At 43.1% G+C, this 26,905-nt stretch overlaps 1 protein-coding gene across 2 annotated transcripts; it reads right to left on the bottom strand.

Annotated features, from left to right (window-relative positions):
- Window positions 1-117: 117 nt before the first annotated feature.
- Window positions 118-26,905, bottom strand: LOC122914993 (STAM binding protein). Of its 2 annotated transcripts, none has more exons than XM_044261405.1 (10): window positions 26,819-26,905; window positions 24,702-24,919; window positions 14,101-14,176; window positions 13,727-13,822; window positions 12,233-12,599; window positions 9,730-9,854; window positions 8,706-8,843; window positions 2,814-2,926; window positions 2,142-2,241; window positions 118-781 (listed from the first exon to the last, which is right to left on the bottom strand). In XM_044261405.1, exons 2-10 carry the CDS (start codon window positions 24,902-24,904, stop codon window positions 725-727), a joined length of 1,275 nt encoding a protein of 424 aa, XP_044117340.1. In that variant the 5' UTR covers window positions 24,905-24,919; window positions 26,819-26,905; the 3' UTR covers window positions 118-724. The 2 variants fall into 2 exon arrangements, with proteins under 2 accessions (XP_044117340.1, XP_044117339.1); XM_044261404.1 differs by lacking the exon at window positions 26,819-26,905 and adding an exon at window positions 26,326-26,793.

Raw genomic sequence — 26,905 nt, 5'->3', positions numbered from 1 at the left:
CAGCCCAGCTCAAATTCCATTTTCCCCTCACCTTTCCCCAAACAATCAGACCTTTTAGTTAGCCTGTTTCCACAATACTTGATCAAACAGATCACTCCCGAGCATACACACACAAAATATGTTAATTGTTATTTTATTGTAGAGGAAAAAAATATCCAGACATATTTGTTAAATAATAATACTTCCTGACAAAATCACTCTTCAGGGTTTTTGGGCCTCACCATCTGGTCAGACATAGTGAGCTATCCATCACCCTTGTAATAAGCTTCATTAATGTTGTCATAAACCACAGGAAAACCCAAAGATTTTCTAAATGGCTTCCAAATTTCTGCATAGATGCCCTTAATAATTCCAAAGGTAAACAGTAGACAAATAGGTGGAGAAATTAGGAGCATAGCTTAGAGGAAAAAAATATGTTAACTTGTGAATCTAGAATAAAGGGTATAGATTAAGTGTTCATTATACCATTCTTTCAACTTAATTTTTTAATTGCAGACAGACTGAAAAGTTGTCTTAGTGGGTCATGCTATTTTTCCACACTTGTAAAAAATACAGCCAATTATTTCTTTTTAAACCAGAAATAGAAAATCAGTTCTCCCCCAGGTGATACTCACTTTTAATTCTGTTTAAAAAGGCTTCCAGAGCTTTCTGGAAAGTTTAAGTTAAGGGCCTACAGTACACTGATATGGTTTTATAGTTCTTGGGAAGTGTTCAAGCCAAATTCTCATCGAAGGTCTGTGATGGTCACTGCTCTGTCCACAACAGTCACGTGGCTGCAGCTCTACAACAGGGAAAGAGAAAAAAAAGGGAAAGTCCTGGAAAATTCTAAGAAGTCACTTTTTAAACCTTCTTGTTTAACATGCTTATTCTGGCTAGTGGTTTCCAGTCTGGAAGCCAGACTGCTATTTTCTTGCGGTTATGATGAGAGCCCCGGGAATCAGTGACTCCCCAATCCCTATCTGTAGCCTCAATCAATGTGGGCCCGAATATCTTCATTTACTTTTCAATTGGATGTATATTCTAGAGTTGTTCATGAAATTTACATTTCTTCGAAAGAACTGATGAATTCATTAGGTTTTTTTTGGGTGACTGTGTCAACCAGCTAATACAGTGCGTCCACTGTCACGTGGGGAATGCTTAGTTTCATCACGCAAAAAGTTATAACTGAAAAACTGAAAATGTGGGCACTGTTTTACAGCCACTATTTCAACATCCTGGTACCCACACATTTATTATATTCCCGGCAGACTGACCTATTTTGGAATAGATCTGTCAGAAAGTTCTTTCTCAAACTCAGCTGAAAACTGTCATTCTGTGAGGACTTAGTTTCAGTTCTGGGAGGCCTATGAAGCACACTTGATACCTTTTCATACAATAATTCTTCTTTCACTGAAAGTCGGTTTTCAGATCCTTCCTGAGGTTTCTCCTCTGAACATCCCCGGTTCCTTTCATGTGACAAGGTTCTGAGTCCCTTTTCCATACTGGTCACTTTTTGGTGAACCCAAAAGAAATAACACTCTATGGCCAGCATGGAGGGAAGCAACCTATCACATTAGATTTGAGGGACAAATTGAAACATACTGATCTTACCAGCAACTGAAACTTTTTATTCATGGACTATAACTTAGGAAAAAAAAAAAAAAACTTCCTAAGAAGGTCAGAAAAATAAATCCCTATTATTTAAGCAAAATTTCAGAATCAAATATACCTTACCAATCTTAAAGGGCTTTTTTCCTTTGAATTTAAATCTCTCACTGAAGTACAGCCTTAGCAACTGGCATTGATGAAGGAAAAAAACTAACATTTAATAAGCCAGCTACTGCACCAGGTACTTTCTTCAGTTAAGCCTCTCACCCTATAAAGTAGGTATTATCATCATCATCATTCCCCTTTCCAGATGAGTAGGCTGAGGACCAGGAAAATTAAGTCTAATCCAAGATAGTCCTTAAATGGCAGAGCTACGACTCAAATCCATTCCTATCCCACACCGCTTCCCACGTATGTTCTTTTTAGGAAGATTTGCAAAGATAAATGACAAGGTTGATCCTCTGCGTGGGTCAGAAAGGACAATGCACCTCATCAGCTCAGCCTGTCCTCCCTGCTTGACGCATAGCCCCAATTTCTTCTATGTAGATACGTACACAGAAGAGAGGTGGATCCTTGCTGTGTGGATGAAATCCTTTCTGGCGACAGGAAGAAATCTCCTCTAGCCCATGGTCAGTTAGTTTAAAGAATCCAGTTCTGCAATTAAAAAAATCAGGCCCAGAATCAAGCAAAGGTGTTTCCCTAGTCCCAAATACACATGCACATGCACACGCGTGCACACACACACACGGAGTTTGTTTTGAGACAGCTTCAAAAGTGTGCTGGCACATAGGTCTCTTCTCTGCTGAATGAATCAGAGTTAGAGAATGACTCATCACTACCACCACACTAGTTTGCTTGGAGAACTCATAGTAAATAACAGGATTTAGAATGAAAAAGAAGTTAACTGAGATAATCTGTTTGACTTTGAAATTCTTTAATTTGACACCAGTCTCTTAAAATTCCTATTGCTTCAAGTCAAACACTTTAAATTTCTTATGTCCTTTTCTTAGAAAAGCATCAAAATTGTTGCTTTGGCTATCTTTTTTAAAACAAGCATAGGAGGTGTATCAGGATATGGTGCTTAGAAGGTAACTTTTAAAAACAGCCAATTATGACCACAATCTATATATTTTAGAGAGAACAAGGTCTGCCAAATAGAAACATTTCCTGAGAGGCTTTTCCCCACTATCTCCTTATAATGCCCCAAATCGCATCAATGTACTTACTCCTGGAATTTGGGGGAGCAAACAATGGCTATTGACTCCGGCAACATCATCTGGTAGGAGCAATGAGTGTGTAGGTCAACACTGGAGAGGAAGGCAGTCTGTGTGGGATGAGTCTGAGAAGAGGAAAAAATGTCTGAGATGCCCCTCAGTGAGACAGCCAAGCCTGGCCCATGAAGGAAATAGAGCCAAAGAGCTCTCAGTTGGCCACAATCTCCTTCTCAAGCACCAAGCCACTGGCAATCATGATGGGGCAATGCCTGAAGTTTATTACCTTTTGAGCACTGTAAAGAAGTATAGCTTAACAGAAGTACATGAAGAAACTCATAATTTCTAAAGGACCATCAAGACTTATTTGGCCCCTCACAAGCTTTCTCTCTGCAATGGAGAGCCATCCATTCTGGAATAGATGGTAGACACTGTTCAATACTTCAACATGGTAGAAGTCAAGAACTTAACAAACCCCAGGTGGGTGAATGATTCTTCTTCTTGGCAGAGGTCAGGCATGAGTGTGCAGCACTATAGGCAAAAATAGCAAATGCTGGGCGCCTGGGTGGCTCAGTGGGTTAAGCCGCTGCCTTCGGCTCAGGTCATGATCTCAGGGTCCTGGGATTGAGTCCCGCATCGGGCTCTCTGCTCAGCGGGGAGCCTGCTTCCTCCTCTCTCTCTCTCTGCCTGCCTCTCTGTCTACTTGTGATTTCTCTCTGTCAAATAAATAAATAAAATCTTTAAAAAAAAAATAGCAAATGCTGTCCTATGGCTAAAGAATACCATCTAAGGATATGAGAAGCTGGGGGCAATCAGGATTTCAGCGGTAGTTAAATCACACAAAAGACCCTTTCTTGTTTGGGAAAAGGACTAAGATATTGAAATTTGAGGGTAATCTATTACCCTCGAAATGTATATTCAATTGATCTCATTTGTTTTCAACCATTTAATGTTTTACTGAGCACACTGTTAGTACACAAATGAACAGTCACATAATGCCTTATGCTCATCTTAGAGGAGTATGAGTACAGATAACAAGAATGGAAAAAGAAAACCCCAACAGGACTCAAAAAGACTACCAACCTTCACTGACAGAAGGGCCAGAACATACGTGTACTCGATCAGTGTTCTCAAACCTGCTGTGTATGAAATGAAGCTCCCGAGGAGCCTGTCAAAAGCATTGGCTCCTGTGCCCATCCCTAGAAATATCCAACCGGAGACTTTTTTTTTTTTTTTCTTTAAAGCTCATTCAGGGGCACCTGGGTGGCTCAATCAGTTAAACATCTGACTCTTGATTTTGGCGCAGGGTTGTGGGATTGAGCCCCACATTGGGCTCCATGCTGGATGTGGAAACTGCTTGGGATTCTCTCTCTTCCCCTCTGCCCCTCTCCTCATCTATAAATAAATAGATAGACAGATAGATAGTTAGAAAGTTGATTCAGTGATTCTTATGTGCAGCCTCATCTAAGAAGCACCCCTCCACACAAAGCTGTGGCCAGCTCACTGCAGAAGAGGTCTGCAGGCCAGGAACAAGTCAGCTGAGTGCTACAGCAAATCCACACACAGGTCCTCTTGGGGCAGGTATGAACTTTGGTGACCACAAAGGAAAAATAGTGTCTACCTAATTATGAGATCCTACAGGACAAATGGCCTGTACCAACACCTTTCATCCCACAGTTAGAACAAGGAATTTTAACTGGGACAAACGAGGCCTATACAAGCTGATCTAGGCCTCTGACCTAAAGTTGGGTTAGCTAGAAAGACAATATAGAGGCACACAGCAGGAGCTCAATAAATAATTGTTAACCTAAATCAAAAAACCTTGTCTTGAGCCTCTATTCCCTTCTATTGTGCTTTCTTTTTCTCCTTCCCTTCACAATTGAATTTCTTGAAAAAACAGTTGTGTCCGTCATGCTGGAGACAGAGGAAGGCATTTTTATGAAGAGAAAACAATAAACCAAAGGAGCAGAAATGAACAAGGAGATTGAATGCTGGGGGCAGCTTCCGCGCCTGGATGGGAGGGAGTAGCCACAGGACAGCGATGCGAGCTAAGGCAGGGCTGAGGCAAGCTGAGGGATGGCCGTGAATCCTGGGCGGGAGGGTCACCCTGTAGCTGGTGATCAATACATGATCATACACACTTTTGGACCAGGGGACCTGGTTTACAGTTGGCAAAATACAGAAGGAAGAACTGATCTTCTCCATAATCCTCTTGCCAAGTTTAGGATGTGAGCAAATCTCTGCTTTTTTCTGCTTTTAATCCCCAGTTGGGAAGGAATGGTACAGAAAGATCACTGGGGAAAAAAGCTGAAATACTGTCAACTTCAGCTCTAAATTTGTTCCTAGCTGGACCCTCAGCTACAATTTAGAAATCGTTTTATTCATTTGGGGCTGAGTTCTACCTGCAGTCTAAACAGTAATTACCCAAACATTCCCCATTCTCCTCCAGTTCCTCAAACCACCTGTCTCCTCTGGCCAGGCAGAGCATCTAGATGGCAACCCTGCTCAATCAAATGAATTCCATCAACCCCTCCAAACAGAACCTCCAAAATCTCTCTGTAGCTTTCTTTCTTCAATTCTGTCTGAGTGTTTTCTCCCCCATAAGAAGATGAGCCCCCTTCTTGTACTTTTGATTGAATACATTCCTACCTCCACATTACCTCGTCTCTGTCCCTCTACATCTCCTCTCTTGGCTCCACGACGCTCCACTGAGCGCCGCTGGCTCACTGGGCATACAAACACATTCACACAACTACACACAAGAATGTAGATAAGCCTTGGGCGCCTGGGTGGCTCAGTGGGTTAAGCCGCTGCCTTCGGCTCGGGTCATGATCTCAGGGTCCTGGGATCGAGTCCCGCATCGGGCTCTCTGCTCAGCAGGGAGCCTGCTTCCCTCTCTCTCTCTGCCTGCCTCTCCATCTACTTGTAATTTCTCTCTGTCAAATAAATAAATAAAATCTTTAAAAAAAAAAAAAAAAAAGAATGTAGATAAGCCTTAAAAATGTTAAGCAAAAGAAGCCAGACACTGAAGAATACATATCATGATCCTATTTATATAAAGTTGAAAGTCAGGCCAAACTAAACTGCCAAGGTCAGGGATATACAAGTAGGTAGTAAAACTGTTAAGAAAGCAAAGGATTTCCAGAAAAGGTGGGAGAGAGGTTACCTGTGTCAGAGGGCAAGTGTGACAGGGCAAGATCATGGAGCGGGAGCATGCCTCTCACAATGTTCTAATTCTTCACATGGGTCATGCATGTACGTAGATATTTGCTTCATGATTCACTGAAGTGTACCTTTATCTTCGTGTCCTTTCTTACGCTTTTCCAATATAAAGGTTTCAAAAAAAACCAAAATCAAACCAAAACACAAGTTCAAGCTTTTCACACTAAACCATAAATCAAGCAAATACTCTCTCAACCTGGCTATTCCTTAAATCACCATCCCATTTTTTCCCTTTTCCCTATGAACTAAACTCCTTCCAAAAATAGTATACATTTCACCATCATCACAACCTCAATCCCCATTACTTCTTCAAATTCTATAGCATTCCTCCTCCTCTGCCTTTGGTGCCTTAACACACTGCCTGCCCTCCCCCTGCTCTTCCATCTCTCTGCTTCACAACCAACTATTATTCCCTATACTTCCCTGGGGGGCCTTCCCCCAACCTACTGGTGAATCTCTTCTTGCTCTCCAGTCACCTCCAGTTCCAAGGCCTCCCAGGTCAGCTCTGTGCAGAGGTCTCCCAAATCCACTTCCTACCCTGACCTTGCTCCCAAGTCCCAGCCACATTTCCAACTGCCTGCTAACTACCTCCACCAACAGAAAGCCTCACACATACTTTAAATTCAACATGCTCAAAACTGAATGCACAATTTATCCCACTTCTCAAGTAAGTTATCCTCCTGGAGCCCCTGTTTCTGATAATCACTGCCACCCCCATGAGTCAGGCCTGCTCTCTAAGTCACCTGCTCTCTAAGGCTTTTACTCATCCTCCTCTTGCTCATTACCCACATCCTCTGAAATCCTACATTCATCTCCTTCCCAAATGCAATGTCATCACCCTAGCTCTCATCAGTAGATTCTATCATCCCTGAAACCTCTTATATGATCTCCCTGCCTTGACCTGCTTTAAAACAGCTTTTATTTTAGCTATTCTAAAGAATGGTTTTGAGCATAGCCTTGCTCTATTAAAAAACCTTTAAAAACTCTACACTTACTACATAAGAACTATTTTTTAAAAGATTTTATTTATTTATTTATTTATCAGAGAGAGAGAGAGAGAGAGAGAGAGAGAGAGCATAAGCAAGCAGAGGCAGAGAGAGAAGCAGGCTTCCCTCTGAGCAAGGAGCCCAATGTGGGACTTCATTCCAGGACCCTGGGATCATGACCTAAGCCAAAGGCAGCAGCTTAACCAACTGAGCCACTCAGGCATCCCAAAAGAAGAACTATTTTGCCTATCTGCCCAGGAACCCCCAGAACATTGCTCCAATGCATCACATTAAAGCTTATCGACCAATTTCCTGATATGAACCATGAACCCCAACAAACCAGACCTCTCAATGTCTCAGGAACATAGTCTGCTTATTCCAGTGCTATCCCCTGCACATGGAATTCTCCCTTAGCTTATCTTGTCAAAATCCTGAGAAATCAAGCCAGGTGCAATCCTCCCCTCTGAATTCCATAGTGCTGTTTGCACTTCTGGAAGCACTTGGCACCTTCTGCCACATGTGAAGAGTGATTACTTGTCTCTTTGTCTAGTCTCCTTTATGAGACTAAAGCCCTGTCTTACTCAAATTTGTATCCTCCGGCAGATAAGAAACAAGTTTTCTGCCACTCACATACTATATAATAGGGGGTACCCAATAGAAGGCAAATATGTAGGTCATGGAATGCAGACAGGAGGGGCAGATAGGACGGCCTCTTGGGTCAGTATTTCCCAAGTGTAACATACAAGTATGTGTAATCTCCCTAAATCCAGAAATGAGTAGACTCGTTTGTAAGTAAGCCTATCACAAAACATGAAAAGTAGCTTGGTCTGTGGAGTGAGGAATTGAAAAGGAATAGGAAAAAAAAAGTAGAAATGACCTCTAGGAATGGAATTACATTTTACCTAAATATCACCTCTAGGGATGGAATTACATTTTACTTAAATATCACCAGACTACTCACAATAAGCAAACCCTTGAAAATCTGCCATAGTGGTGACCCAACTGGTTTACATAAAGATATACGCTGTTTTAACAAAGACCAAATGCAAACATCTGAATTATCTTCCTTGGCTCATTAAAATAGTTTGATTTATATACCTTTCAGGAACATCATTTGTGTGAAGTAGGCATATACTCTAGGCCAGCATCTTACCACCATTCATACTCACAGGGAACCTGGGACTTTACAGGAAATAAGTTCGTTTTGATTAAATTTTAAAAATTTTTAATTAAATTAAATTTTTAAAAATTAAAAAAATTTTTAATTTAAAAAGAAAATTGGGGGGGTGGCGCCTGGGTGGCTCAGTGGGTTAAAGCCTCTGCCTTCGGCTCAGGTCATGATCCCAGGGTTCTGGGATCCAGCCCCATGTTGGGCTCTGCTCAGCAGAGAGCCTGCTTCCTTTCCTCTCTCTGCCTGCTTGTGATCTCTGCCTGTCAAATAAATAAATAAAATCTTTAAAAAAAAATTTTTTTTTAAATTAAAAAAATTAAAAAGCCCTATGTAGTTCCCAGAAATCAGTACCGGAGTGGAAGCAGCCAAGTATGCGAGGGAAGTCGAGTGTGCCTCCAGAGGAGGGAAAAACAGTCACCTAAATAATGTGGCCATAGTTCACTTTGCTCAAAGAAAGAAAGAAGCAGCATGTTTATAACTTGGGGAGGGAGGAGGAGCCTGGCCCTCGGAGAGCTCGGGATTGCTTACATGGATCCAGCCCAGTGTGATGAGACCCTGCTGATCCTGTATGAGGAAGAGCTCTTCTTCGTTCTCGGTGTGGCAATAATCAGACCCGGCACTTTGCTTGGGGATGAGAACATGAGTAATGGTAAACTCATTCCTCATCTGTCAAAGGAGAAAACAGTTTGTCACCACTCCCTGGCACTTATGCAACCCCCCACCGTCACAGTAGTTTCAAGGTAAACATCTGTACAACAAAGGCCGTTCTCAAGCAGGCATGAGGACTGGTGCTCCCAGAGTCCCTCACTCAGTGGTTTCCAACCTTGGCTGCTCATGTGCACTGCAGGGGGCGCTCCACAAAGCCACAGGCGCCCACAGCCCAGTGGGAATTTCCAGGGGGAGTCAAATGGGTCTACTTGTGGGTCCCAAGAAGCTCTGGGATAATACCATTTCTCTTCCGTTGCTTGAGTCTAAGGTAGTTTCCCTCTTACTGGTCCTTTTAACCCTTCTCATCCTCTAAGGCTCAGTTTCAGTCTATTCCATTTCACTCATTTCTGCATTCAGCAGTTAGCAATGGGTTCCTCAAGTGCCTTTATTCAATGACATTTCCTTCCTCTGAATCCCTAGTGCTCCACCACATATACCATTCAGTGTGTTATTCATCTTTGGGTATATCTCCCATCTTTTCAAAATGCTTGGGTACGTTCTATGGACACATGCTATGTGCCTTACATGTTGGCTATTCCCAGGCCTACCATAAAGCAGGTATGCAAAAACTGACATACACGTAATGCTGGCTCTTCCTACCAAGTTTAGAATTATCTATTTCTTACTACTAGCATGAAAATAATCCGTTCAATTCAAGGGACCATGAAAATCAATAAAATGCAAGGTCATCATACTCAAGGTAACACTGCATTACGCTATCCCCGGTTCCTTCGGCAGAGGGACTGTCGCAAACAGTAACTGACCCTGGATATCTTCTCTTGAGAGTCACAGGAGGCCAAGGGGGAAGGTACAGTCTCAGCTCAGGAAAGCGTTTGGTTTTTACCAGTTTTCCACAGAGAATTCCACATGTCTCTACTCCTCGGGCTGTGTTGGCACTGGCTAACTGGAGGAACTGCGGGCAGAGCCTCTCGGGCACCGCCACATGGCGCAGTCCGTCGATTGTAGGAGCTGTCGTGGAGAAAGGAGAGAAGTCTGAGACCAGGGGGAGAGCCTTCCCAAGCAGACCCCAGAGCTGGCAGTCCTGGGAGAGCAATGGCAAATCACTGGGGTTCCCCAAACTGTGGACAGTGGACTGACGGATGAGGAGGAGGAGGGTTGTGGCCACAGAAACTGCAAGTGCATTGCTTTAAAAAAAGAGGCTTGAACAATTCAAGTTAAGACAAAGGTGAACTACTACTCAAACAAGTTCCTGCATTATTTAGAAATTCTCAGTTACAACCTAATATAAAGGATTTAAAAAAAAATCTTATTCAACGGAGTTTTTATTTTTATTTTAAATCTCTCTTTTACTTCGCATAAGAATATTGGAGAGTAGGACTTTCAAAGAAATATACCAGATACATTCTTCTGGGTAATGGAAAACACTTTGGGTAACGAATTCTGAATTTATTCATTTAGAAGAACATTAAAATGCCAAAACAAAACAACAACAACAAAAACCCCCATCTGGTCTTCAAAAGAGGCATGAATGCACAAAGCAGCTCAAAAGCCTGGTTCAGAATGCCAAGAATGGGCCCAAGAATGGGCCCAGTCGCTGGACACCAGGGAGAAGCCCTGTGAGAGACCACAGGCTCAAGTTAGGATGTGTCTTTCATAGTCACATTTTCATTGAAAAGAAAAGAGAAAAGAAAAGGGATGGTCTGTTTCTGCACATGTAACAGCAAGCTCCGAACTGCTGGGGAGGTAACAGACAGGGGAGCAGGCAGTCACATGGCAGTGGGACAGCAGCATGTGAAGATTCTGAAGGAAATGTTGGCACAGTCTTTTCCTTGCAACTCCACAACCACTCCCTGAGTGCACACTAGTGCGCTCACTGTGCTCAGCCCACAGGGAACACAAGTACGAGTAAGATTCAAGCCCCAACCAGGAAAAAGTTAAAATCTAGTTATTGGCAAATGACTACATAATCAGGGAAATGATCTCAACTGCATTAATAGAAACTAGAGATTTGAGAGTCTTAAGGAGAACTGAGTCAGGGATGAAGGGAAGGAGATCTGGCAAAACTTTAAGAAAAGCAAGGAAGGCAGAGATAGAGAAAGGAGATTTTAGGTTCAGGGCGAATGTTAACAAACCTCCTTGGATAAAATAGTCCAGGGGCGGCGTACCTGGGTGGCTCAGTGGGTTAAAGCCCCTGCCTTCTGCTCGGGTCATGATCCCAGAGTCCTGGGATCGAGCCCCACATCGGGCTCTCTGCTCTGCAGGGAGCCTGCTTCCTCCTCTCTCTCTCTGTGCCTGCCTCTCTACCTACTTGTGATCTCTGTCTGTCAAATAAATAAATAAAATCTTAAAAAAATAAAAATAAAAAAGTCCAGGGGCTGCTCTGGGAACGTGACAGTCCAATTTGACCAGAGCACAGAATATGGATGAAGGAAGAGCAGTGGGAGACAAGCCTGCCAGGTCCATGGGGAGAAATCCTAAAGGCCAGGATTCGGAGTCTGGAACCCCTTGTCTACTCTTACGCTGTCCTTATAAGTGGATCTTCTGCAAAGCTAACTTCCTTAACTACTACTTGAAAGTTCTTTCCCAAAATGATCTGTTCTACTAACCGAGGTATATGCACCATTTTGCTGCTACTGTTACTGTCTCAGACAGTCTCTCAGTGGTGAGAGGAGGAAAGACTGCCAACAGTTTTTACGGCTAGCCCGAATCATCACCGACTACGTATAATACTGACCTTGACCAAGCTCCTTAAGGAATGGGATCATTTTTAAGGCAAGTGCAACTCTGTAGCCCTTTTTTTATTTTTTTAAAGATTTTATTTATTTATTTGACAGAGAGGAGATCACAAGTAGGCAGAGAGGCAGGCAAAGAGGGAGAGAGGAGGAAGCAGGTTCCCTACTGAGCAGACAGCCTGATGCGGGGCTCAATCCCAGAACCCTGAGATCATGACCTGAGCTGAAGGCAGAGGCTTAACCCACTGAGCCACCCAGGCGCCCCCCATTTTTATTTTTTAAAAGTCAATTGTTAAATTATAAAGTGAAACTATAAATTTAAGATTCCCCTTCCAGAGGGCCAACTGTTCTCTAATTCACTGAACATTTTGAATCTCTGTAAAATCCTTAAAAGTGAAGGGTCTGACTTTCAAGGATATTATGAGCTCTTCAGAAAAGTGACCTGCTCCAGGTAAATTATATGGCTGAAGCAACAGCCACCTGCACATGACAGCCAGTGTCACAGGACCCAGCATGGCAATACTGACCAAAGGGGCTTCTGGGACCAGGGTCTAATGAGTGGGATCATGGAGGTGATCTTGGGCTGAAACCCACAGAATGACACTCTGCTTGGGGGCCAATGAGATGGAAGAGGCCAAGAGCAAGTGGACTCACTACTTTCTGAGTTGCTCAGTGCTCCCGGTTTCAAGGACCTGTCCACCACGGGTGGCTTGGCAGGCCTCACGGTCGTATTACAATCTGTAGACTGTGCAGATGCCACAGGTGCCGGGGGGAACGCATCTGGGGAGGGCTTCTCCAAATCTGGCACCAGGGGGCCGCCTAGGCCAGGGTCCACCTTCCCAAACTCCTGCACGATCTTCAGTCGCTCCTTTTCCAGCTCCTGGTTCCGGATCATCTCCTCAAAGGCATGGAACTGCTCTTGCTCCAACTGCTGCTGCTTCTGCTGGGCCACCCTCTGCCGCTCCTTCTCCAGCTCCTGCTGGATGGCCACGCTCCGTGCGAGCTCTTCTGCTTCCCTCTTCTGCAAAGAAGGAAGAGGAGTCAGGCTTACACGTGACATTCAGGTGACTTCACACCTCAGGAGGACAAGGCTTTGCAGCACAGTGATTTCCTAAAATGGGCACCTGCTCCGGCCCGATTTCCCAACACAGACCTTGCGCTTCCCTCGGCAGTTCCACACTGCAGAATGTCACTGCTTCTGTCTAGCTGGCCACTGCAGACTGACACTGCAAGGACAGTGAAGGTCCTGATCCCCTCACTCTCCTTCCTCAATGACTCTTTACTAATGTATTTTCTTCTTTACTGAAATCTTGCAACTTACTGTCTATCCCTCATAATCTGTATCTAACACAGTTTTATTCTGACTGTGCTGTGCATACATTCTTTATCCCAAGCAAGGCTGCAAAAGAGAACCAAATCCAAACTTCACCCTGCTGTACTGGGGGTCTTTAGTGAATTTTAACCCAAAAGGAAGCCTCCAAAATTTTCCTGCTGATCAGTTCAATACAGAGTGACATTTTAAAATAAGAAATAACAAGTAATAATCTCCTTCAATAAGGTTTTCACTCACTCAGTCCCTTACAAATAGATGCCTCATAGCTGTTTACCGCCCTGCTAATTTGCAGCATCCGAGTTCAGAGAAGGGCTCAGCAGAGCACTACAAAATAACATGGAAGGGCTCCCAACCCACAGGAAGTATTCACATCTGACACAGACCACACACGTGCCTTGGGAGTTTCTCCACGTGTCCTAACTCACTCTCCCTAACAAGAATCATTTGAAAACAGATTGAAGAGCAATCAGTTATTATAAACAGGTATAACCAAATGTGAATCAACATCCCAAAATTTGCTGATCTAAAAACCTGTCCTTAGGTTCTCACTCTAGATATAACAAACAAAATTTCCTATTCCTCAAGTTACCCTGTAAGACAAGCAGGCTAAAACTATGTTAGAATTCTCAGCCTAAACACTTGTGTTCCACTCTTCTGAGTTTCTGGTCTTTGCTGAAAAAGTAAAATATGACAATAAAATTACAGGATCTGCTAAAATATCATATTGCAATGACAGGGCACAGCCTAAGAAACCACAATAATTTCTTTTCTTTTCTTTTCTTTTTTTTTTTTTTTTTTTGCTGTTATATACTTACCTTTTCTTCATTATATTCTATATATTCTTTTGTATATCGTTTTAATAGCTCTTCCTTCAGCTCTTCTGCCTTGGGAAATGCAATTTCCTTCAACTTCTGAGACACAAAAACAGAAAACAGAGAATTAGAATAATTCCCAGCTAATTAAGCACAGAAGTAAAAAGACTGAAGTCAGCTTGGCAATGGCAACAATGTTTCCCAAAACAATGTAAAATACCCTCTACTGTACCATACCTGCTACTTCATAACCGATATGGCCTTATCTCCCATTGCAGGATTTGAAGCTCAGATGTGGACAACACTACTTTTACCTTGAAGTTAGTCTGTGCTGCTTTGAAGCTTTTAGATGGGCAACAGTGAAAGTGAAGACCCACCTTTACTGTGTCTTTCTTTTCAGGAATGACAGCCGATTTGTAATCTCGATGCTTTGGGAGTTTCTCAATAAAGAGCCTAAAGGAATGGATCAGAATCATTATCATGCAAAGAAAATGTCCAAATGTCCAACAGACTCTGAAGCAAAGCAACTCCCATGTCCTGCAGCCACCACAAGACGGCTTTCCAGACATGCGGGGAAGGGGTCACACAAACCCAGTGACCACCTTCCTCACCCACCTTCAACCTGTGTTTCTCTCCTCCTCTGAATCTGGTGTGCAGGAAGCACCAGACTCCCACAACTAAAAAGATGGGGGGGGCTTACCCTGTGCCCAAAAATTTACCTCCAAAGAGATTCTTTTCTTATAATGACCATGACAGGCTTCCAAAGGAAAGGGCCTCGGTCACAAATTCTTCTCCAAATAAGTCTGGCAACCAAGGGCAGGAGGCTGAGAAAATCCATGTTTTAGACTACTCTAGCCCTGTGACCTTAAATTTGGCTTCTTTTTCTTTGGGATTCATGTGCCTTCAAAACAGAATATTCCTTGCATCATAGTAAGCACTGAGATCCCTAGACAGTTCATGTGTTATATGTGTGTAATATGTGCATGTTATGTGTGTGATGTGCATTACAGTCCTGATGAAAAGTTCTTAGAGAAACTAAGTGCTAGATTTTCTCTTCCAGTTTTATCCTTAGCTGTAAAGCTCAGTGGGAAAAATAAACTGAATCAATTCCCAGATCTCTAATGTTTATGATGTGGGAACAGTGGGAAGAGTGAAAACAAACAGAAGTTCAGTGACTTGTCACAGCCCAAAGTGGCAGATTCAGCAGGCCAGTTCGAGAATCTACACTTCTAACCACTATATCACTCTGTCTCTACATGGCTCCAGAACACCCAGAACTATTGGAGGGGTACTGAACAAAGATGTCTTTTAATAGGATTAAGGTGTAATGAATTCAAACTGATACCCAAAACAAATCAGTTGAGGGGAGCTTACCCACAGCTCTAAAATACCACACTGTAGTTGGGACTAAATGATTCTTTTCCACTTTCTGCCCATGGGTAGGAGTAAACGGAGGAGGAAGCCTCAGTAAGGGGAAGGAAGTCGACCTCCACCAAAGCAAACTCTTTTTAAAAGAGCCTCCTCCCTTGGTTCTATATTAGGCACATAAAATTTTCATTTCAATCCAGTTTGACAAGACCCTTCAGGCAGGGATGAATTCTAAAATCAAAATGATTCTAAAACTCTCCCCTTTGGGTTCACAGAGAAAGATATAAAACAATTTACTTGAAGTCTATATTTAAAATACAGATTCATTTGGGGGCGCCTGGGTGGCTCAGTGGGTTAAGCCTCTACTTTTGGCTCAGGTCATGATCTCAGGGTCCTGGGATCGAGTCCTGCATAGGGCTCTCTGCTCGGCAGGGAGCCTACTTCCTCCTCTCGCTCTCTCTGCTTGCCTCTCTGCCTACTTGTGATCTCTGTTTGTCAAATAAATAAATAAAATCTTTTAAAAAAATACAGATTCATTTGTTCACCCATCAAGCCCTGAAGAAGATATTAGGATAAGTAAGGCTAGTTCTTATGTTCAAGACACCTATCTATAATTCAGTAACACCTTCTTGGCTCTACAAGACCAAGGTACCTATTCCTAACTTTAGCAGGCTGAATGTGCTTTGTATGGAAGCCTGAATCAGCCCAGATAACACCATGTAACATGACCACCACACTTTACATGCACTTGTGCTCCCAACCTGAAAAACTGAGAAGTGAGGCCAGAGATTCCTGTGTCTTGTGCTTCTCTGCAAGTCCCTCTAAAGCCAGCATAGTGCCTGTATGAAGAGGCATTCAATAAATATCTGAGCAATAAAATGGTCTTAAAACCTTCAGATGAGGTGAGTAAAAAAAGAAACCCGAAGTATACAAAAGTGCATTTGGTATGCCACCTGGTATGTAAGAAAGGGGGACAATTCTCTATGTGTTTGTACACAGTAATACAGGAAATCAAGGAAAGTAGAGGGCAGGGGAAAGAGTAAATGGGACAAGAGTGGGAGGGAGACCTCTCACCACACACCTCTATTATTTTTATATTGAACCATGCAGTGGAATCTAGTTTATAAGGTAAAACTTCTAGACAGGTACGTGAATACCTTCCTCTTGTTCCAGCAACCATAGTCAATTCTCTGAATGGGGACCATATGGGCAGAAGGGTCTCTTGAAACCAGAACAGGCAACCTAGCCCATTGTCTGTACAGGAGGCAAGTGCTCAGCGGGGAGGGAGCAGGCTCTGGAGCCATGCTGCCTGGGCTCAAATCCTGGCTCAGCCACGACTAGCTGTGTGAACTCCGCCAAGTTACTCAGTCTCACTACCCTTCAGTTTCTAGATATATACTCTATATACGGAGACAAACTAGCACTACCTGGTAAGGTTGCTGGGACGCTTAAAGAGATTTTTTTTTAAAGTGCTTAATGAGCACTGGGTGTTATATAAGACTGATGACTCACTGACCTCTACCTCTGAAACTAATAATACATTATACGTTAACAAACAAACAAACAAAGAAGAAAAAGAAAAAATAAGTGCTGAGCACAGTGCCTAGCACATAGCCAACATCTGCTATGACGGCTATGTAAGCTATATGACTGTTTTTACTAATAAATAAACAAAAAGTGTGAATAAGAACCGATGAAGATGTTAACACCAGGGCTAGAAGTGTTGTAGGCACAGAATATCTGTGGCCCAGAGGTATACTGTTCTCTGGGGATAGATCTTGTTGCAGCTTAGAGAGGGGAAACATACCAAAGCAAAGATGTATTGGCAAGAACATAAGCAAAACAACCAGTTGGGACAATGGGGATAAAGAGAGATACACAGAAAAGGAAATACAAAAGGTAAATATACAAAAGGGTATTCAACTTTACTTACAATGAAAGAAATTCAAATTAAGACAAGGTACCATTTCCATATATCAGATTGGCAAAGGTTTAAAGGTTGATTATAACCAATGTAGACAGGATGAAAGGAAATGGGTGTCCTTACACACTTTAAACAGGACTGTAATTTAATAATACATTGTATTACCACTGTAATTTTTCTGGGGGTGGGGAGAGACAACTATTCAAATTTTAAAATCTGCATATCTTTTAAACTCACAAATATACCTCTAGGAATTTATCCTACACAACAGTACTAAAATACACATAAGACTATTCAATATAGCATTGGTCATAAAAGTAGGGAAAACTAAAAAATTAAATGTCCATCAATAAGGGATTATTTAATAAATTACATTGCACCCAAATGTGAAGAACAACATAATCATTCACTCATTCATTCAACATATTTATTGAGCGTCTACTATGGGATTTGGCAGTGAACAAAGTCATAAATCCCACCTCATAGGGTGTATGTTATGGGGTAGGCGGATAAACAATAGAAGAAAAAATATATTGATAATCAGTGCTAGAAGTCATTAATAGGGAAGGAAAACAGGAAGTGACAGGAGAGGGAGTGGGATTTTATACAGGGCAGCTAAGGAAAGCATCACTGAGAAGACGGCATTTAATTAAGCCTGGAAGAGACGAAGCCATGAAGAGATCTGGAGCAAGACTGTTCCAGGCAGAAATGAGATGGCATGAAATGAGATCAGTATGACTTGATACAGAAAGATATGACTGTTAAGAAAGCAGTTGTAGGGCGCCTGGGTAGTTCAGTTGGTTAGGTGACTGCCTATGGCTCAGGTCACAATCCCAGGGGTCTGGGATCAAGTTCCATATCAGGCTCCCTGCTCTGTGGGGAGCCTACTTCTCCCTCTCCCTCTGCCTGCCACTTTCCCTGGCCTGTGCTCTCTCTATCAAATTTAAATAAATAAAATCTTAAAAAAAAAAAAAGAAAGTTGTAGAACAGAATATACTGTATGAGCTTATTCACATTTTAAGAAACAAGAATAAACACATGAGCGTAAGTGCTTGCACGGACAAACATTTCCCTCTACACACAAGAAATTAACAGTGGTCATTGCTGGTGGATTCTTTTCACTTTAGTATTTCCCTGGCTGGGTGGCTTGAAAAAAAAAATTGTTTTGATCATGAATATTAATTTTCTATACAAGTAACTATTTCAGAGAGTCCAGCAGAAACTCTATAACATGGAGGGACGAAGGACTCCTCTCCTCTCTCCCAATCTTAGAAATTGATCAGCAAAGTGAGCATGACCACAGACCCAGTCTGTAAGGCCCGATCCCAGAAGAAAACATTTTTGATACAGGGGACAGACCATTTTCAGCAAGCAAGTCTGTGCTATAGGAAGCTCACACAGGAGACAAGAATTGCCTAAGTTCTCTGTAACTCCCTTCTATGTAGCCTAGTCAATGACCATAAAAAGCTGTGAAAGAATTCACCGCCTGGATTATTGTCTGTGCTCATCATGAAAATATGTACTGATTTAATATGCTGAAGATCCTGCTATACCGGGGTCTGCAAAAGGCAAAGCATTCCTACAGGAGGGAAAACCTCTGAGAGGGAAATGTAATTCAGATCATTCAGATGCCTGAAGTGTCCCAGGGAAAAGAACAAACATGCCTTTTAAAACCCGGAATTAAAGTATCCACAAAAGGTCTAGAACAATGACTTGCAATAGTGGGGGAGGCAGAGGAGTGGTGAGGGAGATGCCTGCTCCCCTCCCTCCTCTCTCCTCAGTTGTAATAACTGCCTAAGTGAGCCACTGTTACTGACAAGAATATACCAAGAAAAATGAAGTGGAAAACAGACTGAGAATATTAAGCCAGAACTTTTTTGCAACTCCTACGGCTTGTCAGTTCACAAAATCAGAATCAGGGTCTTAAAGATACCGACAAGAAAAATGAAAGTAGCTACATTTATTGCTTCAGGTCAAGCCAATCCAACAAAGTCCCAAATCAAACTCCAAATCTATCAAGGCAAGTAAATGAGCTGCTTCATCCCACCCCCTTCTCACTGAGCTCTCCTCCTGGCCCATTTTGGTATTAAATGGTCCCATCAGTGGGAACCATATACAAGGACAGATTCCCCATAGTGATCTTGCTGTGAACACGGATATTCGTGTCACTCAAAGTAACCACAGGTCACAGAACAAAATCGATTTAAGTATCTGTGTACTCTTAATCCTACGCTCACTTGCCTAGCCAAGAGCTTATTGCTACAGTTAAGCTCTTTCTTTCCATGCTGTACCATCGGCTTCCCCTTCTCCACAGGTTCCTTTCCATCAGCAAAGAAACATGCTCCAGAATCTCCCATCTTAAAATACCACACATTCATGCGCTCCTTGTCCCTCTTCAGTTACTCTCTTTACTCTCTGTCCAAACTCCTCCAAAGAGTTATCTATGCCAGGGCCTGGCAGAGTACAACTAGTAGGTCAAGTCTGGCTTGCCATCTGTATCTGAAAATGAAGTTTCGTTGGAACACAGCCACACCCATTCGTTCACGTGTTATCACACTACAGAGCCTGTGACAGAGATCAAATGGCTGCAATGCCAGAAACGTTTACTCTCTGGCCCTTTATAGAAAACCTGTGCCAGCCTTTAGGCTATACTCATGGTCTCTGCTTTCCTAGCGTCCATTCACCTTTCATCCCACCCCGATCCAATGTCTTCTTAGTCCTTTCAGTGAAACCTGTTTACTAAGATCACCAGTGACATCACGACTCCAACCCCAACACCTCACCCACCCCATTTGACCCATTCTGACGCAGCTGGCCATTCTCCTGCAAATACCGGCCTCCTTTGGCTACCATGACACCATTCTCTCCTGGATTTCCTCCTGCCTCTCAAACCTCCCTTCAAGTCCTGTCTGCTGGTTCTCTCTACCTAACCAACCTCGAGGCTCTTCCCATTCTATAGTCTTATTATCAAGGTTTCTTGATCTTTGAATGTGTCATGAATCCTCCTAGCACCTGATGAAGCCTATGGACTCCCTCTCAGAATAATTTTTTAAAGATATAATATAAAACATGAAGGATTAGAAACCAATTCTACTGAAATACAGTTTTCCAAAATATAATAATTGTATTATGTGCTTCTTTACTGATATTTTGTTAATACATTAAAAAAAACAGCATCTACTTGTGGCTTTAATAACTGTACTGTAATTCAGAAGTAATGGTAGGTGTAAATGCTATTTTTGGATATCAACATCAATCATAATGTGCTACAAAATATCGACTCTGGGGTGCCTGGGTGGCTCAGTGGGTTAAAGCCTCTGCCTTCGGCTCAGGTCATGATTCCCAGGGTCCTGGAAGTGAGCCCTGCGTGGGGCTCTGCTCAGCAGGGAGCCTGCTTTCCCCTCTCTCTTGCTGCCTGCCTCTTTGCCTACTTGTGATCTCTGTCTGTCAAATAAATAAATAAAATCTTTAAGAAAAAAATATCGATTTCTCCCGGTGGTGACAGCATTACAAGTATTATTAATACTACTGTGCAAAATGGAAGGAAATACTAAATTTCAGTGACAGGTTAGTAAACGAGAAAAGTTGTTCCCAACTGAATTCATGGAGAATAAATTCTATCGATGAATCCCTGTGGGGTTCCTGGATCTATGATTAAGATCTATCTGCCAGAAGATCTCAACAGCTCTCAAGGCTTCAGAACCACTCATATGCCGAGGACTTCTGAGTTTGTATCTCCAACCTAGACCTCTCCTCAGTTCAGACTGGTACATCCAACTTCCTGCTGGATATCTCAGGATATCTCAGGCATCTTAAACTTAACACCTTAACATGTCAAAGAAGCCAGGCCTGAACTCTTGAATCTCCTCCCCTTTGAATCTTTTCCCTTGAATCTCAACCCACCTTTTTTCTTTCTTTCTTTCTTTTTTTTAAGATTTTATTTATTTGAGAGAGAATGAGAGAGAGAGAGAGAGAGAGCATGAGAGCGGGGAGGTCAGAGGAGAAGCAGACTCCCCACCAAGCAGAGAGCCCGATGCGGGACTTAATCCCAGGACTCCAGGATCATGACCTGAGCCGAAAGCAGTTGCTTAACCAACTGAGCCACCCAGGTGCCCTCTCAGCCCCTTTTCTATACCATTCTCCCCATCTCAGTAAATGCACCCACACATCCTAAAGTTACTCAGGGCAGAAACCTGAGGTCAGGGGTGCCTGGGCGGCTCAGTCCTTAAGCATCTGCCTTCAGCTCAGGTTATGATCCCAGGGTCATAGGATCAAGACCCGAGGTGGGAATCCCTGCTCAGTGGGAAGCCTGCTTCTCCGTCTCCCGCTCCCCATTTGGGTTCCCTCTCTCATTGTCTCTGTCAAATAAATAAAAATCTTTAAAAAAAGAAACCTGAGGTCAACCTTGACACCATCCTTCCCAAACTATCAGTCAGTCCCATTGACTCTACCTCCAAAATGCCCAATCCACTTGCTTCTTTCCACACTGCCACACTCCTTCATGCCATTGCCATCAGTCTCTTCCTTGAATTGCCATGAGAGTTTCCTAACTCATCTCCCTGCCTTCTCTTAACACACCTTCCACCATTTACCACATAGTAGCCCAATTTATATTTTTTGGAATATAAGTAAAATTAAGTCATAACCTCACTTAAAACTCTGCCATGGCTTCTAATGCTGTCGAGATAAAATGCAAACTCCTATGGCCTGCGTGATTTGGCCCCACTTGCCTCTCCAGCCTCATCCCCTTCTCCCTCCTCCCTTGCTACACTGCAAACACAATGATGTTCCTTCATTCCTCAGAACACACAAAGGTATTTCCTACTTAAGAGCTCTGAACACACAGTAACACCTGTTTCAAACACTCTGCTCCATGCTCTTGGAAAGACCAACTCCGTGGCATCCTTCAAGTTTTAGTTTAAATTTTACCTGCTCAGACAGACCTTACTCTATTTGATATCCTTGGTTAATCTCTGTCCAGCACTCTCTTTGTCGCTTTCCTAGCATTTGCCTTACTCTGACATTTCTTTGCTTACCTGTTTATTGTCTTCTCCCATAACTACAAAGATACACCATGAAGGGAGGGGCCACTTACTTCCTTTGTATCCAGGACTTAGAGCAGTGCCAAGTAGACAGCAGATGAACACAATACATATTTGTCAAATGAATATGGTCCTTGCCCTCAAAGGACTTGCTATGAGAGGCTACAGGACCCAGAAGGTTCTCCAGAAAATACTGGAAAGAGTGATTCCATGATTCTATTTAACTTTCTCAACCATGATTTTTTGAAGAATTGTGCCCTGTGACCTCATTCTGGGAAAACTCTCTACCAGATTACTGGAAATATACAAGAATATTATTTCTACCAGCAGTAAAAGAAAGGGACAGTAGTGAAAGAAACTTCTCAGGAAAAGAAGTTTTGTGCCTACTACATCAAGGAATGAAAAACTCGTAATAGCAAAGAGAGACAAAAATGTAATTTAATTCTATGTAACTTTATCAACACTGAGGTCACATAACAGGGCATGACGGCATGGATGGCCTGCATGATCTCTGAGGAGATAGGGACTACTTCTAAATTGAAAAAATAAGGAGACAACAGCAGTCCCTTTTTCTACCAAAGGGACTCTACAATCACAGTACGAATTCCGGGAAGTCCACTTGTAGGCTACTTTTCTTCAGAGCACCGGTTCTCAACTGGGCCATCAGAGACCATCAGGTAACATCTAGAGACATTTCTGGTTGTCACAACTCAGGGAGGGGATAAGGGGTGCTATTGGCATCTAGTGGACAGAGACCAGAGGTGCTACTCAACACTCCACAATGCACAGACAGTACCCATAACAAAGAACTATTCTGCCCCATATGTCAACGGTACCAAGCTTGACAAACCCTCCTGCTGAGCAGTATGTGATCAAAAACTGAAAAGGGTGCCTGGGTGGCTCAGTGGGTTGGGCCGCTGCCTTCGGCTCGGGTCATGGTCTCAGGGTCCTGGGATTGAGTCCCTCATCGGGCTCTCTGCTTGGCGGGGGGCCTGCTTCCCTTCCTCTCTCTCTGCCTGCTTCTATGCCTACTTGTAATCTCTGTCTGTCAAATAAATAAATAAAATCTTAAAAAAAAAACTGAATGTGATACAACTGAAATGCATTTATTATTTCAGGGAGGACATGTAAGAAACTAGTAAGAGGAATTCCCTCTGGGGAAGGGCACTGAGAGTTTGGGGAAAAGGGAGGGATAGGGAGACTTACTTTTTAAATATATATACCCTTTTGTGCCTTCTGAATTTGCACCTTGTATACGTGCTATCTATTCAAAAAAGAATAAAAAATAACCAAAAGATAGTCAATGTGGCTTAAACTATGGTCTCAACTCTAGCTTCAACTCACAGAACATTACCAAAAACAAACTAAAAACAAGACCAATGTCGTAGATGAATCCTAATTAAAGAGTTAAAAAATCTAGGGATGCCTGAGTGGTTCAGTTGGTTGAGCATCTGACTCTAGATCTCAGCTCAGTTCTTGATCTCAGCGTCCTGAGTTCAAGCCCCACGTGGAGCCTACTTAAAAAAAAAAAAAAAAAAAAAAAGTTAGATCTGAGCCTTCTCACTCTGAAGTGTGGAACAAAGCATATCACGAAACCCAGAGCCTACTTCCTCACATATAGAATGGGAAGACAATGAGCCCTACCCCATGTACCTAGAACTATGAACATCACATGAAACAATGCAGGGGAGGGGCACCTGGATGGCTCAGTTAGTTAAGTGACTGCCTTCAGCTCAGGTCATGATCCCAGAGTTCTGGGATCGAGTCCCACATCAGGCTCCCAGCTCCATGGGGAGTCTGCTTCTCCCTCTGACCTCTCCTCTCATGCTCTCTCACTCTGTCTCTCTCTCTCGAATAAAAAAAAAAAAAATTAAAAAAAAAACAACAACGCAGGGGAAACACTCTATGAACTGTAAGAGTCATACAAACACATTACAGTCATTATTTTTCTAAAGGTCCAGGTATCATGAAAGAACAAGGCTAGATGAGACCCTTTAACTTTATTCCCTTCCTAAATTACTCATCATTTCATCATCACTGGGGTTTTAGAAGTTGTTCCCTGTTAATTGCACTGCCATCTTCTATTTATGCTGCCTACCTAAGATGCTAAGTAACTCAAGGGAAAGGTCTCATCATGAGCCACACAAACTGTAGGTGGTCAATACCTATTTGGTGATTTGCATGATCATAATAAAGGTTAAGAAGAAAAACCTTTTTTCCTGAATCACTCAGTTTGTGACAAAAGAAGCAGAGATGACAAATTTTGGCTCTGCTAAACCTCAACAGTAATCCTATGATTAGCTGCCTTAATAAAGAGAGCACAGGAAAAACATTCATCAATACAAAACGTGTAGTTTAACCATCCTTTCTTTTGCCTAACAGCTGGGCCACGTGGGCACAGGCCAAAAAGCTAGGTCTCTTACTCATGAAATCACTGAGTCATGAAAATAACACTTTCAGTACTCATAACTTTGAATGTCAAGGACAGTCAGTATGTAGGAGCTGCCTGCAAAGAATGATTAATGCTAATGATGTTGTAAAGTTCTCTAGTTTTAGCAATTCCGAGCAGAATAAATGAGCACAAGAGCAGAATGAGTGAGGCATCAGTCACCAGAAAAGAAAAAGGAAACTGGAGGTGTCTTACGTGATATACTTGTTATAGAGGATGAAGGCGTGTTCAATGTTGCCTTCCTCAGAGTAAATGGATGCCATTCGGATAATCTCAACTCCAGAGCGGAAGTACCGTCGGGGTGGAATGTCTTCATTTATCTCCACTGCGCTACCCATCTGGGAGAGGGCCCTCACCCGGTCTTCGGGTGGAAGGCTCACATCTCCATGGTCAGACATCAGGACCAAGAAGTTCTGAGACAGAAAAAACAGGTGGCATCAGCACCACGGTCCCATCACCCCAACACAACCTACCACACAGCATGGTTAGCCCACAAACTTCTACCTTACAGAGAAATTAAGAGAAAAATACCATATGCTTGTGGCTTGTATCAGATAAAGTTTCTTTCCCACAAGAAGGCTGAGACCCTCGAGGAAGTGCCTATCACATTGATAAAAGCATTGACCAACTTAAAACCCCACAAAACCTGTGCCATGATTAGGTGGTACAGGGAGTAAAACTATAATGGGGATTTGGTTCGACCCTTTAATCATTCCCTATCATGAGGTGGCCCTGCTTTCAGCACCATAAAAAGATGGGTGGTATCTTATATTTTTTGCGCTACTTCTCCCACCAGCTACCCACTTCCATTTATCCCAGTACTTGGCATAGTATACTCAATGAACTTTCATGATGATTGTTAACTAATTTCAAGTTTGGTCATTTTTATTTAATGAGAGTAATGACACTTTCCCATGGTGTACTTTTTCATCTCTAAGCACAAGGTGAGGGGAACTAGTCTGGGAATGAATGCAGAACAATTCTAGTTCTGCTCACTAAACCCCTCTGTCAGTCAATCCACAACATCATTCATCATGTCATCATGGTAATGAATTTAGATCTGAAAAACAACTTACTCAAATCTATCCTCAAAGACTAAGCACTCTTCAAATAACAAAAGGGCACAAAGGTAACTTGGTATGCAAAAAATAAATAAGTAAGTAAGTAAATAAATAAAACAGACCCACAAAAAACAGGGAGGGAGTTTTCCCTCCCTGTGCTTCGAACTGCAGTAATTCTACAATCTTTCTAGATCTCATTCTATTGCTACAATCAGATTCCAACTCCAACTGGTATGACTCTACATCATTTTCAAAAAGAATCTGGGTACGTGATACACACTGAATTACAGCACACCCTAGCCAGCATGCTCTAGAATATATGACTAGAGTAGAAGCCATTTTGGAATTCAAGGCCCTCTAACAAGTGGTCCCACTTTGTCTTTTCAGTCTTAAACCTTAGTCCTTCCCATCAGAGATCTTTCCCTTCAGTCAGGATTCTAATCTGCCCAGAAATCCTCAAATGTGTTTCATTTGTCTACCCACTCTTTTCCTGTTCTCCCCTCCAAGCCCTCCCTCAAAGAGGCTTTTCTTGGCCAATTCTACCTCTAGGTCACACTTCCCCCAAGCTTCCTCTCTAAACACGAGTAGTACAAAAGCTGTGCAGACTACCAGGGATGCAAAGGCCTTCCATCTCCCCCAAAGCCGTTTTAGAGGCTCAGAAAGCCGTTCAGCAAATCTAAAACCTCCCCAGGCTGCCTAATTAGTAAACTCGATCCAGAGCCCATTAAAGCTAACTGAAGCTTGTTGCGCCTCAGTACCTCTGGGGAGATGATCTGTAAGGTCGAGAATGGAACCCCCTCCCAAGGCCAGCGAGCGGTACTAGAGGGCTGAGCAACACTCCAGAGGAGATGCGGCATCCGCAAAAAAAGGAGAAGGTGGCATAAAGGACTGAGGAGGAAAGACGAGGTCAAAGGAAGTTGCAGGAACGAGCCGAGGGGGCGTATTCAGTGGAGAGGGACCTCCTGACACCTGCTTGAGATCCCCTCCTTCAGGCCCTCACGCCCAAGTTGCCAACCCAGGGCAAAATTATCCAAGGTTCTCGGGTCTTCAGAGCGCGGCAGGAGGAGACGCGCGGGGACGCGCGGGGCCTGGCTGAGGCCGGTGCCGTCAGTGGCCTAGCGCGCGGCGGGCCGGGCAGAGGGCGCAGGGACGACAAGGCCGCAGGCCCCACACTCACGGCGGCCACTCCCCTTCAGAGTCCGACTACGCTCTGGGGCTCAGCCCCACCACATTTCCCGGACCCTTCCCCACCTGTCCCCGCGGACGACCCTCGGAGCTTCCGGAAACGTCACATCCGGCGCGCGTCCCGCCCCTCTCGTCCGTCTACCCATTGCACTC

This window comes from Neovison vison, chromosome 8 (genome assembly GCF_020171115.1).
Source record: "Neovison vison isolate M4711 chromosome 8, ASM_NN_V1, whole genome shotgun sequence".
Classification (NCBI taxonomy): domain Eukaryota; kingdom Metazoa; phylum Chordata; class Mammalia; order Carnivora; family Mustelidae; genus Neogale; species Neogale vison.
Note: the sequence above shows the minus strand (reverse complement) of the source record. Positions and strands in the feature narration are given on the sequence as shown.

What these genes read in the sequence shown, in the direction of transcription:
- LOC122914993 (XM_044261404.1), bottom strand. Translation starts at nt 26,424, where the DNA reads ATGCCGCATCTCCTCTGGAGTGTTGCTCAGCCCTCTAGTACCGCTCGC. An exon ending in ACTGAGCAACTCAGAAAGTA is followed by an intron (nt 9,855 to 12,232) that starts GTGAGTCCACTT and finishes TCTCCACGACAG; the next exon opens with CTCCTACAATCGACGGACTG. An exon ending in TCACACTGGGCTGGATCCAT is followed by an intron (nt 2,927 to 8,705) that starts GTAAGCAATCCC and finishes TCCTCTTCTCAG; the next exon opens with ACTCATCCCACACAGACTGC.